The sequence below is a fragment of the Rhinopithecus roxellana genome, chromosome 17 (assembly GCF_007565055.1).
Source record: "Rhinopithecus roxellana isolate Shanxi Qingling chromosome 17, ASM756505v1, whole genome shotgun sequence".
In the NCBI taxonomy this organism is placed as follows: domain Eukaryota; kingdom Metazoa; phylum Chordata; class Mammalia; order Primates; family Cercopithecidae; genus Rhinopithecus; species Rhinopithecus roxellana.
Window position 1 is genome coordinate 25664502 of NC_044565.1, and position 12757 is coordinate 25677258.

The 12757-nt window shown below is 38.8% G+C and overlaps 1 protein-coding gene across 1 annotated transcript in view; it reads right to left on the bottom strand.

Moving 5' to 3' along the window:
• Window positions 1–12757, bottom strand: part of EXOC6B (exocyst complex component 6B) — a 694448-nt gene that overhangs the window by 172876 nt on the left and 508815 nt on the right. Inside the window, exon 22 of the mRNA XM_030920515.1 lies at window positions 9728–9801. Coding sequence (XP_030776375.1) covers window positions 9728–9801 — 74 coding nt within the window. The remainder of the gene's footprint in view (window positions 1–9727; window positions 9802–12757) is intronic.

A 12757-nucleotide genomic window follows, 5' to 3' on the forward strand; every position in this document is an offset into this window, starting at 1 on the left:
GGTTGTATCTGAAATTGTTCCCTTTGCAGATCCCTCCTTGCTGATATGCACCCTATACAAGGCTCCTTCCTGGGTACCACTGCCTCAGAGAATCGATCTCCTTGACTGTACTTTTGCCTCTTTAACTCATTCATTCTGGCTTGCCTCCCACTGTATTTCTTTCTTTCATTCAAGCCTGGTGTTTTATCTCCTGCTACCCAAAAGATTGTAAGAACTGCTACAAACTGAAGGGCTTTCATCTTCTGCTTGTCTTCACATACCTGCCATTTATAATAGTTTAATCTGACAAGGCCCACGGTGCCTCTCATTCATGAGCTAGCATTTCCAGACAAACTCTCGAGGGAAGAACCCTCAAAGAGGTCCAGAAGCAACCTGATTCTTGTTCCATCTTCACTTGTCCTCTTGGGACTTGATACTCTAGAATATCCTTTGGGTTTTCTACCTTCACTGATGCTGTCCAGTTCCCCTTTCATAATCAGTCCTACCTCACACCTTTATCCATTCCTGGTTCCTGGACTTGCCCTAGAAGGAAGTGTTTTAATCCTCAGATTAGGGTTCTGGATTCTCCCTTTGGTCCTTGCTCTCCAAAGATCCATGCTTGTGGCTCCCAGGTAGTTAATTCTTTTATAGTTAAGGGTGCTTCTTTCTTGGTAAACTGAAATATGTCCCAGTTGCCGCAATCTGGACCTTTGTTGTCACTCTCTGCTGCCCTCCAGCGGCTACCAGTAGAATGCAGTAGTTAGAAATTGGTTCCAAGGCTTTTCCTTGACCTATGAGTGTCCTCTAGCAGAAAGCTATACAGTGCGGTTAATGAAAATGAGATTCATGTTCAGGGCCTAGCAGTTTTCATTCAGCCACTACCACTACAACAGCCTCTGATACCACTGCTACTCCAAGGGAAATTCATTGTTAATGACTCTCCTGTCCCTTCTCATAAAGATGTGATTGTCTCAAAAACTTCCAAATTCCATGTTTGTGGATATGCATATTCATGCTGTATGGTAGAGGTTAGGGAGAAACCTTCTGAATTCCTCAGGCTCGGTTTGTTGGGAGAAGCAGAAAGTAGTGCAACGCCTCAGGCTAACCAGGCAGCAAGGCGTCTCACAGGTTACCTAGGTCCCCTATGATACAGCAAGAGAGGATTGACAATGCTGTCTGTGGACTAAGGTAGCAATTGCTAGGTGGCTTACTATGTTATGCTTGTTAGCTCTTCACTCAAAAGCTGAAATGGAATAGAACCAATGCCTCCAAACTGACTTCGCAGTGAGGCTATCTAGAGTGATGCTGGCACCATGTCCACATCAAAAGTTACAGTTGTTGTTCTACTCGAAGCAGAGGGGTAGGAGGGGTTCTACTAAAGCAGAGGGGTAGGAGAGTTGTCACAGATTAGACTGACAGTTCTGTAAAAGGTCCTTCTAACACCTAATGGAAAGGGTGTTCTATTAGGTTGGTGCAAAAGTAATTGCAGTTTTGCCATTGAAAGTAATGGCAAAAACCACCATTACTTTTGCACCAACCTAATATACTCTGGTGGAACCTCTAAGCAGTAGGGCCCTGCCTCCAGGATGAAGCAGAAGGTGCTGGACAACCCAGCATTATGTTAGACTGTGATAATATAGGTTGAAAGCAACAATGGAAACCCTTAGCCTGGGAGGCCCATGAGTCAGAAGGCCAAACCTCATTAATTTTTCATGGGGAAATATGCCAAAGCCTGGTATTTTATCTCCTGCTGCCCAAAAGGTTGTCAGAACTGCTCTGAACAAAAGGAGGACCTTCAACTGCTGCTTGTCTTCACATATCTGCCATTTATAATAGTTTAATCTGACGAGGCCCACAGTGCCTGTCATTCATGAGCTAGCATTTCCAGACACACAAACTCTCCAGGGAAGAACCCTCAAAGAGGTCCAGAAGTTACCTTTCTACCACATACAACTGTGCAAAGAACAACCTGTTTGGGGCTTACATTTTATTAGGTGGGTGTGCTTGCTCTCTGAGGAAAACCACAGTGGAGTTCATCAGCCCTTCCATCTTCCCTTCAAGGACCTCTTCCCCATTAAAATAAAAATAAAAAGGAGTCTACCCCTTATAAGACTACCATGGTCTTAGTGTGTTTATCATCTACTACAAATACTTCCTCTCCTCTGATTCCCAATCTCCTGAAACAATTCCATGGGGACTTTTAGGAAGTTAGACCCCTGAGGTGCTAAAATGATTTTCATAGTAAGAGAATAATGAATAGAAAATGGCCTTCCAAACATGCTATGATGTCATTTGGCCCATTAAATGTTGGTCTTTTCCTGGCACTTAAATGACATCTTTCATGATTTTCTATACCAAACAGTTCTGCTCTGTTTGGATATTATTTCATGAGGTCCTGGTCTGTAAAATATGAACTCTTTGTTAAATCAAAAAATGCCCTGATGTAGAATTTCCAAACGCACTTCCTCCCCAGTTAAGAAGCTGGTATGAAGTGAGACTAAGTCTTGGCGGTTCTAAGCAGATTCTCCTCAAATCAACCAAGGACATTCAGCAAATGTCAGAATTTGTTACATATTACTGGCAATTCCTCCTACTAATTTCCTCTGATGGCTCTAGTTACTAATGTCTCAAGCAAGGTAAGGATATAGATCTGGTTTGCAGAGACTACTAAAGCATTCCAGAAGCTGAAGACTTTATTCACCTGTGCCCTATGCTTGCATATGCTGATCCAGCCTTTGCCATAAAGTCAAAGGTCTAGCTCACTGGAGCCTATTCTCATAGTGTTCCTTCTTCTATTTTTCACAGAACCATCTCCAGAAGCTGTTAGCTCTCCCCTGTCCTATTCTCTGATAGGAATAGGAATTATTTCCTGTCAGAGCTTCCTTTGATGCTGGAGGTATCACCTTGAAGGTAACAGGCATCTGTCAAAACAACTTGGGCAATACAATTTTAGCCAAACGACCAGAAAACTGCTTCCAAAAACCAAAGGACCATCTTTTGACCATCTTATTTATGTTAGGCTGCTAAACCACAGCTAAAATATCTTTTCCGAAAGTCTGTGTATCTGCATACAGCGAGTTGGCCTTGCCCTAGAGATCTTGCCAGAAAACTCTATAGCTGCTTCCTAAAACTGAACTATGGCACCAATATTAAAATATAGATAGATAGATAGATAGATAGATAGATAGATAGATAGATAGATAGATAAAGTGACATCCCTTGGAGCACTAGGCCACCTGAAGAGAGACTATGGGAAGAACAGAATGTTATATAAGAATGCAAGCTCCATAAAGGTAGGGGCCTGTTTTATTCACTGCATTTTATCTACTACCTGGGCTAGGCACAGAGTTGAATAAATGAATGAACATTTCCTGCTCAGAGAGGAATATATCTATATCCAAGTGCTTGCTGTGGCTATGTCAAGATATGAAATATGGTCTGCAGGACATGTAGTGGCTCTGCATCTGCAAAGAGATATGTGCAGGTGGTCTGATATTACTATATCCTTTTCTAACCACCAAACGCCTTTGGGATATGATGACCCTGGATTTCATTTGTCACCTGCCCTCCTCATATATACATGCTACTCTATCAGTGGTATAGATAATCTCTTCCAAGATAATGTGCTTTATGGCTTAACTCATTCCTTCTAACCCACAACATTATCCACAACAGTCATAGTAATGACGTTTTTTAATTCCATGAGTTATCCAGTTTTTGGATTTCTGACTATGGTAAAGATGGCTCCCAGTTTTATAGGCTATTATTTGAGATCATATACAATCTGAAGGTCAACAGAATATTTCAACTGAGCACTTGGAGAGTATCTCTGCTGACAACATTACTGGTCCATACACTTCCCAACTAGAAGGTTTGCAAACAACTGTATTTTCTCTACCAAAAATATCCTTTTATAAAAACGTTTCCCTGCTACCTACCCCCACACTTCTCTTCATTAACTGCTCAGTAACTGCTCAGTAAACACTTGGGAAAACTATAGTTCACCTCCCAAAACCCAAGTTATAGTCCAGCAAGTTCAGGACCAATATTAAGTACATGTGGGAAATGGCTTCCTGTTAATAGTTTAATAGTTATAATGAAAAACAGAAGACTGATATCTCTGGCCTTTTGAGATATGGGCCTGCCCCACTTCAGCCCCACCTCCTATGAAGCCTCCTAGTTAGGGGATAGTTTTGACTGGTTATGGTAAAACATTAAAAAATAAATCCTATGGACTACATGTCTTTTTGGCATATTGTTGTATCAGAAAACAATCAGCTTTTAATATAAATGGGTTTTCTACTGAGGCTAAAATACAAATAATTATTAAAGTTAAGATTTTTTCCTATGATCCATAGCAGTCAAGCAAAGGGGGGAATGTTCCTTCCAGGAACACATAATATTCACTAGACTTGGGCAATTTGATTTGAAAATCAAAATTTTATTGAAGAGGATCATGACAGGATGAGAAGTAGGAGGGGCAGTTCTACATAGTTAAATTCTTGAGTTGTTCTCGTTTTCCTTACGGGTGTTAACTAACCGAAGGTACAAGTTTTACCTCTATACCTCTAAAGGGAATAGCAGTAGTATTTGTTCAACATCTCAAAAGAAATATGCAACTATTTCTCTTAGGTCTTATAGTTGTTTTCAAGGCAGGTTAAGTGTCTGCAATGGAAATGCACTGTGTTTACTTCAGAATACAGGTTAGAAATTGGGGAATAACTGGCCTAGGGGGAATATCAACAGCTCAATCTAAAAAAAGCCCTGGATATCTTGGGATGGCTTGCTATATGACAGTCGTTGCCAACAAGCTCCATTCACGAGATCTGATGCAATGTCACAACCTAGTTCATTCAGCTTTATAAAAACTTAAGTATATATCAGAAGTAAATAACTGTTGGGGCCAAGGAACAGAAAACAACAGGATGTTACTAAGAAAAGGAACACCCTCAAGCCTTTGGCCAAACATGGAAGGTGAACTATCACAGATTAAATAAATAATGCAAACTATTATCAAAGGAAGTTAAGTACTTATAATGAATGTGAATAACAGAAACGTGAAACGTTTCAGGGTAGCCTGCAAATAGTAGCATTTAATGAGGAGAATAGATAGGACATAAAAGAAGAGGTATATGAGGAAGATGAACAACAAAAACTAATATGAGAAATTAAGAAATGGGGGTTTAAAGAGATCAGCCTAATACTTAAAAGAGAAAAGACAGTCCAGATCCTAATTAAACTAACATACAAAACATCCATGTTTTAAAACAAAACTTAAATCTGCTATTTTCTATGCTTTACATATTTTCTTCCCTTAACAATGCTTGAATTTCAGTGTGACTCTTCACCTTTTCCATGAAATATTTTATAGTCACTCAGGCACACATAGGCCTCTCTACTTCATGGCCTCTTTTTGCACTTATAGGTACAATCTTGCTCTTCATTTGCATCATTTATATATGTCTTATAGCTCAACTAGAGTGTAAATTGGAGTTTATGTCCCCATTTCTTGAATTTGGACTGGCCTTGTGACTAGCTCTAGCCATAAGAATGTGATAGAACTGATGGTTTGCTAGTTCCAAGTATAGGCTTCAAGGAGTTTGCGCATTTCCTATTGCTTTCTTGGAACTCTGCCAAGATGCCATGTAAATAAGTCTAGGTTAGGTTGTTTGTAAATGAGAGATGAGAGAGAGTAGAAAAGAGTAGCCCTAGCTAAGGCATCCTAGACCAACCAGTTCCTAGCCCATCTAGCAGCAGCCCTCAAAGTATGAGTGAGCCCAGCTGAAACTACCCTAAATTGAGAATCTGTAGAAATTTGAGCTTCATACGTGGTTCTTGTTTCAAGCCAACATGTTGTGGGGTAATTTATTATGTAGCAAAAGTCACTGAAATAACTGAAATATACATAATGGCTTCATCCTTCAATGTAGTACTTATCACAGTGTGCCTTATATTAGAATCAGGAATTTGCTGGTCATTCCTTTGCTCCCAGAGGGCACAGATTATACTATATTCATTTGTGTATTCCCACAACAGTTAGGTTGTGATTTGTACAAAGTAGGCACTTAGACTTTGATAAAATAAACTGAAATGAAAATCAAATTCTAGTGTTCATCGGCATTATCTACTTAATGTTTAACCATGGAAGAAAAATATAAACCATGCCACAGTTTAAAGAATAAAGTAAGTATTGAGAATCTACTATTGGTCCTATATTGTAATTCTCAATTATGAACCATTAAAGGTCAGCACTTGGTGTTTATATGCCACTTCAAGATAGCTAATTAAATGAGCCTTTAAGCTATCCTTCTCAAAATTCAGCATTAGCCCAAATTTGGATTTTGATGGAAATATACACATATATTTGATGTTTGCATGGGAAGTCATACTGCAATCCTACTTCTATGAACTTACAAAGACAGAAAACACAAAGTGCTAAAGAAGGGGATTTTGATTTGTACTATGTAATTCACAATACTATTAATAGTAGGTTTTCCAAATTCAGAAATCTGACAAATGAGGTTTAACTTATTTGTACTTTAACTCTGAAGTGCCACACACACAAAAAATATCATGAAAGCTTGTATATTCAAAATGTCATCTCTCCTTCTCCAAGAAGTAGAAAAGTGAGGACAAGTGAAAAAGGATGAATAGTTTTGCTATCCACATCTAATTTGCTTCCCAGTGAAATTCTATAGCTTTTAAATGACACTGTTATTATAGTCTATACAAAGATGATTTCATCAAATATTCCATGTTTTGAATATTTTAAAATTATTCATTCAATTGATACTGTCTGAAACTCTCTAAAGCAAGAGACTATGAAAGCAAGTTCAGAATACACATATAAAGCAGAGAGTCAAATACACTCAATGACAGTAAAAGAATATCCTCACTGCACTGCACTGGGGGCAGATCCTCTCCTTACATAAGTGTGTACCCTATAATTTACCTTAACTTTAGCTTACCTTAGCTTCTTCCTTTAACTTATGTCATTCCTATTTAATATTTTTATCTTTGGCTTATTAAGGGCATAATGATTAAATCAGTTAAGCTAGATAACTCAGGCGGTCAGTTAAAGGTTTAGATAGGTCAATATATAATGAAAGAAAAATCTGTGTTCTTAATAATATGTCTGAAAGAAAAACACAGACCAGTGAGAGTAGTATCCAGTTTTGGTCCATAAAATCAACCCTGTGAGGACTAGATGAGAAATAGGTAACAATGTGACATGTGAAAAAGACTCAAATACTAGCAAATAGGAGGCTCAATAAATGAGGACTAGGAAGCCCATTCCTTTAATTGGGGATGCCCAAATAAAATCATAAAGATTTAAAGGGTTAAGGTTAAGTGAGACAGATTTTAGCCAACTTAAGAAATATCTTTCTAATAATCATTTGTCGTAAGGTGGAACTTGCTGCTTTGGGGTAGTGGATCCTCCTCAAGTAAGATATTCAATCAAAGTCTGGGGTGTTGTACAGGGATTGAAGTATAAAGCCAAAAGTAATACTACATAATTTTTAAGATTAGCCTCCAATCCCAAAATTCAAAAATTCTATTTTAGAAGCCTAAATGTTTAAGAAAACATAGTCCCAGGTTTTCTGTTTAGAGTTTGAACATCTCTGTAGTTCAGAAGCCTCCTTTTAAAATGATGCTCCTTTAAATAAGTTCTGAGAATGACTAAGACAAACTGCAATGAGATGAATATTTTCAGCACAGGATGTGGAGAGATCATTTTTTTCACAATCACTCAACCTACTGAGGTCTACCAATAATGAGCTACAGACCAAGAACTAAAGAAGTTTTTCAAACAGTCTAGGTTAGAAAAATTATCCCTTTAAGCTGTTTTAGTAGAGACAGGTATAAGTAGAAATTAAGTGACAGAATGAATAGAAAAAGGCATACTCTTTCATTACCAGTAAAATTTTGGATTTTGGGTTTCTACCATTAAAACATTACAAAAGCAACTCTGGGAAGAAAAATGTAATAGAAAATAGGAACTTAAGCATAAATGACAGGGCTCACTGAGAGCTTACAAGTACTTGTACATTCATTCCCAACTCTGATCCACCTTATTTTGGCTGTGCTTTCTAACTTACTCCCTTAGTTAACATTTTCTGTGAACACTAGTTCCTTTCCATAGGGTCCAAAACCACAAACTGGAGAGAATAACCATGCTTCCTTCTCATGAATAGTGAGAATGGAAACATTTTTCCTTGGATGTGTTTCTCCAATGAAATTCAATTTCTGCTTTCCAAGAAAAGCCAATTGGGTTAGAAGTTTCTAAGAAGAAGCAAGAGTGTGGGAGGGAATCCAACAGATATCACTTCACATACCCTAAACCAAAATCCCAATCTTTCAATCTTACATCATTCAAGGGATTAAAGCCTGAATGTCTCGGTTGAGTTGCTAAATCTACAGGTGGGAGGTCTTAAGTGTGGGAAGAGATTGTTCCATTTGTGATCAGGCTGGTGAATCCTTAATGTGCAAGAGAACCCCCACCTTGGCCCCCAAATATTAAGTTGACACACGTTTCTGCGACACAGCCTCAATCCTCAAACTTTGGCAGGTCTATAGACACACAATTTTCTGTTTTCTGCTTAACAGTGCTTTCCAGAATTGTCATCAGATGACAGATTACACCACCCATCTACAAGGATTCAGGGGTAGCTCAGGCCATCCATTATGGGTTAAAAGCTGTTCCAGCATGAATCGAATCACAGTGGTAAGGAACTACCGATACAAGGGGTCCTGCAGCTTTAAGAAATACTCTGGGCATCTAAAAGTTTTCAGAATGCAAACTATGTCAGCTCTGAAAACAAGAGGCACTGCATCATTATGGCAGGAGAAACAAAGCCAGCCCCCTTTTTTAAACAGACAAAAAAAAGATTGTTTTAATAGGAAAGAAGCATCAGTCATTGATTCTTACTTCATTCACACTTTCTACCCAACCCCATCCATCTTAAGAGTGAAGAGATGACAGAGCCCAGTTAACTCTCTCCCTCACTGGGCCCCCGCCCACCCTGTTCCCTATATCCAAACCACTAAGGCCTACCAACCCACCCAGTTCAATCTGCAAGAAATAGTCCTATAGAATGACTGGTTCTATCTAATGGGCTTGCCAAAGCTCAGGTATACCCAAGTACCAGCTTTCATCACATTACTTTAATAGGGTTAGCATGACTGGTCCAGGCCTTTTCTAATCATCTTCAAAAACAACCACTTAGTTACCCATGACTGACCAGATTCTACAAAGGAGGAGGCGGGAAGACTTAAGGCAGCAGGAAAAAGTCAACAAACCAAACCAACAATCCAGAATGTAAAATATTTCATTTTTCTTAAATGCTACTGGCCACATTATCTACAAACAAAACTTCTCCAAGCAGGCAGTCTCTGCATCAGTGCACCTGCTTAGCATTGGTTTGCTGAGTTATCTTTTTGCTATGTCTGCAAAAGCCAACAACAGCACAATGGGTCGCATCACTTGAGGGTCACTTGAGTCCCTCTACTCTGTGTCCCTCCTCCCACTGCCGCCTTCCCTTTTACCCGCAAAACCTTTAACTCCACCATAGCTAAGGATCCCAGATAGCTAAATAAAAGAGGTGGCCTCAAATACAGGGAAAACCCTTAGGTCTCCAATGTGAATCGCCAATGCCGATCCCCCTCCCTTCCCCTTTTCCTTAAGACCTGATGGTCTTCAGTCACACATCTTAAAAGAAAAACAAAAAACAAAAACACAAAGACTTACTTGTCTCAAGTCGATGAAGGCCAACTGCAGCGTGTCCTCCTGGAACCCAGGCACCGGGCCGGATCTGGCAAACTCTGTGGGAAAGAAAAGAGGATAAAAAGCGCCTTTAACTAACCATGGACAGGGAGATTGGCAGACGGATGACAGGGAAGACAAGAGAAGCTGGGGGAGAGGAGGACCAAGCTTCTAAGGAGTCATGTCTCTCTCCCTTCAGCTTCTTTGTTTGCCCTTCAAAATTCGTGTCATCAAAACACCATTAATTCCAGCATCCTGACAGCAAGGAAACTGTACTAATTCGACCTGAAATTTATTCCCATGAGCTGCGCTGGGCTTCAGAGTATTTGTTTTGTGAATGGACAAACAACTTGCAAAGGAGGAGGGAGTGGGGGAGAGAAAAAAGTTTTTCCTCTCAACACAATAAAATCTTCAGCTGTGAAACTCTTTTCAGTTCCGAAAGCTATTTATATTTTAGATCGCTGAAGGAATTTTCTAATTTCACGCTTGTCACCTCATTCCCCAAGCATTTATCAAAAAATATTCCCTGCCACATCATTAATTATTCCTTCACTGATTATTTGTATTATCTCATGACTGCATTATTGCCCGCCTCCCCCCCCCCCGCCTCCCCACATACACATACACACACACCCCAGAAGCAGAGGCTATCCCAATCCATGGCTTGGCTTTCAAGCAAAGGAATATTTACAGATATGAAAAGGTCCATCTGAATAAATCTCACTGTAAAACTCAGGGAACATTTGCACATGTCTATCCTTCTAGCGTATTCTTTGTCCTTGACTTCTACTTCCATTCCACTCTCAAAAATTCTTTCTTCTCCTTCCTCTACCCCAATTTAATCTTAGCCTGAAGAGACTACATGAATACTATCTGCAATTTACAGTGGCGCCTTGGGTACATGCTCAGTTTATGACTCTGGCTTCTATGTCGTTAACAAGAAGATGGCTGTACAGGGATATAGGGACAAAAACTAGTAACAGTTAAGAATGTCAAATTTTATTGTCCCTGAGCCCTGCTTATTATGAAATCAAAAGGTCTTAAGTTCCCTATATACACACACACATGCACATACATACACATGCCAAATTCAAAAGCTGGGCAGTTAGACTATTCTTCAATTATTTCTATGAAGCCCACAGCCAATCTCCTATTTACCTCAAAAACAACCCAAGTGTCTGTTCAAAGCAAATATGAAAAGGAATGTTTTCCTTCAAATTATATTTCTATCCAGGACGGAAGTTAAGAAACTATACAGAGTTGGTATCATATTCTTCTTTTGGAATCAATAAAATCTATCAAGATATTTGCATATATGTCTAGAAAATTACTTCCAACAACTAGTGGCTGGATAGATTCAAATGGTAATTTGTGAACAAGGTTAGGAACTTCTGTTCTTTAAAAATATTTTCCATTTGGGGGCTTCTCAGACAAAGCATTTCATAAAACTCTTGCCCCACTTTTAAAAATAATGCTAATGACTTAGTTTGCAGGAATTATGAGAACATTACACAAAATGAAATTTAAAGCAATTTATTAAACTAATTAAAATATAGCACAGATGTATTAAACAACAATATACACAAGTCTTATTGTAGACATTTAAAATTAAAAATGCCTCTTTTTTTATTTTAATGAGATAAACTATATGGCATGCTTAGCAGTACTAAAGCTTCTACTTGCTTTGGTAAGAAAATTCAAATGCCATATATAAATTAATTCTGTCGTATATTGCCCAAGTGATAAAACTTTTTTAAAAGAGCAAAATTCTGGCCAGGCACGGTGGCCCACGCCTGTAATCCCAGCACTTTGGGAGGCCGAGGTGAGTGAATCACCTGAGATCAGGAGTTTGCGACCAGCCTGACTAATGTGTTGAAATCCCGTCTCTACTGAATACAAACAAATTAGCCAGGCATGGTGACACATGCCTGTAATCTGAGCTACTTGGGAGGCTGATACAGGAGAATCACTTGTACCTGGGAGGTGGAGGTTGCAGTGAGCCGAGATTGCGTCATTGCACTCCAGCCTGGGCAACAAGAACGAAACTCAGTCTCAAAAAAAAAAAGTAAAATTCTAAAACTGTATGACGATTTTATGAAGGCTATGTTAATAAAAAGCTTGATATAATCCTTTGTTTATATCTACAATAGCCAATATCTGTGATAGCCTTGTATACAGGAGCTATTCGAGTTAAATGTACAATTTTCCCATACTATGCTCCTGTTAACAGCAATTCTTTGAATTACAGCCACAGCTATTCTTTTTGACTGCTTGGATTAGTAGGTGGTCAGCTAAAATTAGCTTCCCATACTTGATAGTTTCTCCCAAGGATGATGGATTGTCACACTTGGCACTGCATAACTCAAGTCTATGCTGTATCACTCGAAGCATCTGAAGACTTCTCTGTCAGTACAAACCCTACTTGTGTCAAAATGGCAGCAATTATCAAGAGGTTCTGCCATCCTATATATGTCCAACTCAACGGAATCACCCGTCTGAATGCTTGGGAGCTGGCTACACATTCTTGAATTTCCTTATTGGGCATGCTCCCTGGGGCTAATAGATTAAGCTGATGAAACAATTTAGAAATCTGGATGTGATACATATTTAGTTCTCAGAGTCACTTTATTGACCTCATTTTTATGACACACTGAATCTTCCAGGTTCCCAAAGGATATAATGACCTTTAAGGCTTGATTGCCCCTTTTATAAATCAAGGAATCAAAGAATGACAGTTGCATCAGGTATGACAAAGTAAAGAAATTAATTTTCACATATAGCTTATGGAAATGTCTAATGAGTATATATTCAACTTCATATTTGTATTTTTTCTCATTGCTTTATGTATATAATTCTTGTTTTCTCACATAGATAGCAAACTCCTCAGGGATAAAGACCATTTCACAAAACCAAATATCCACTCAAAATAGTAGATGTTCAACCAATATTGTGTTTTAATTAAATAAGTTACACAAATAGCAAGATTCATTGGTCACATGTACTCTTCACTGCCAA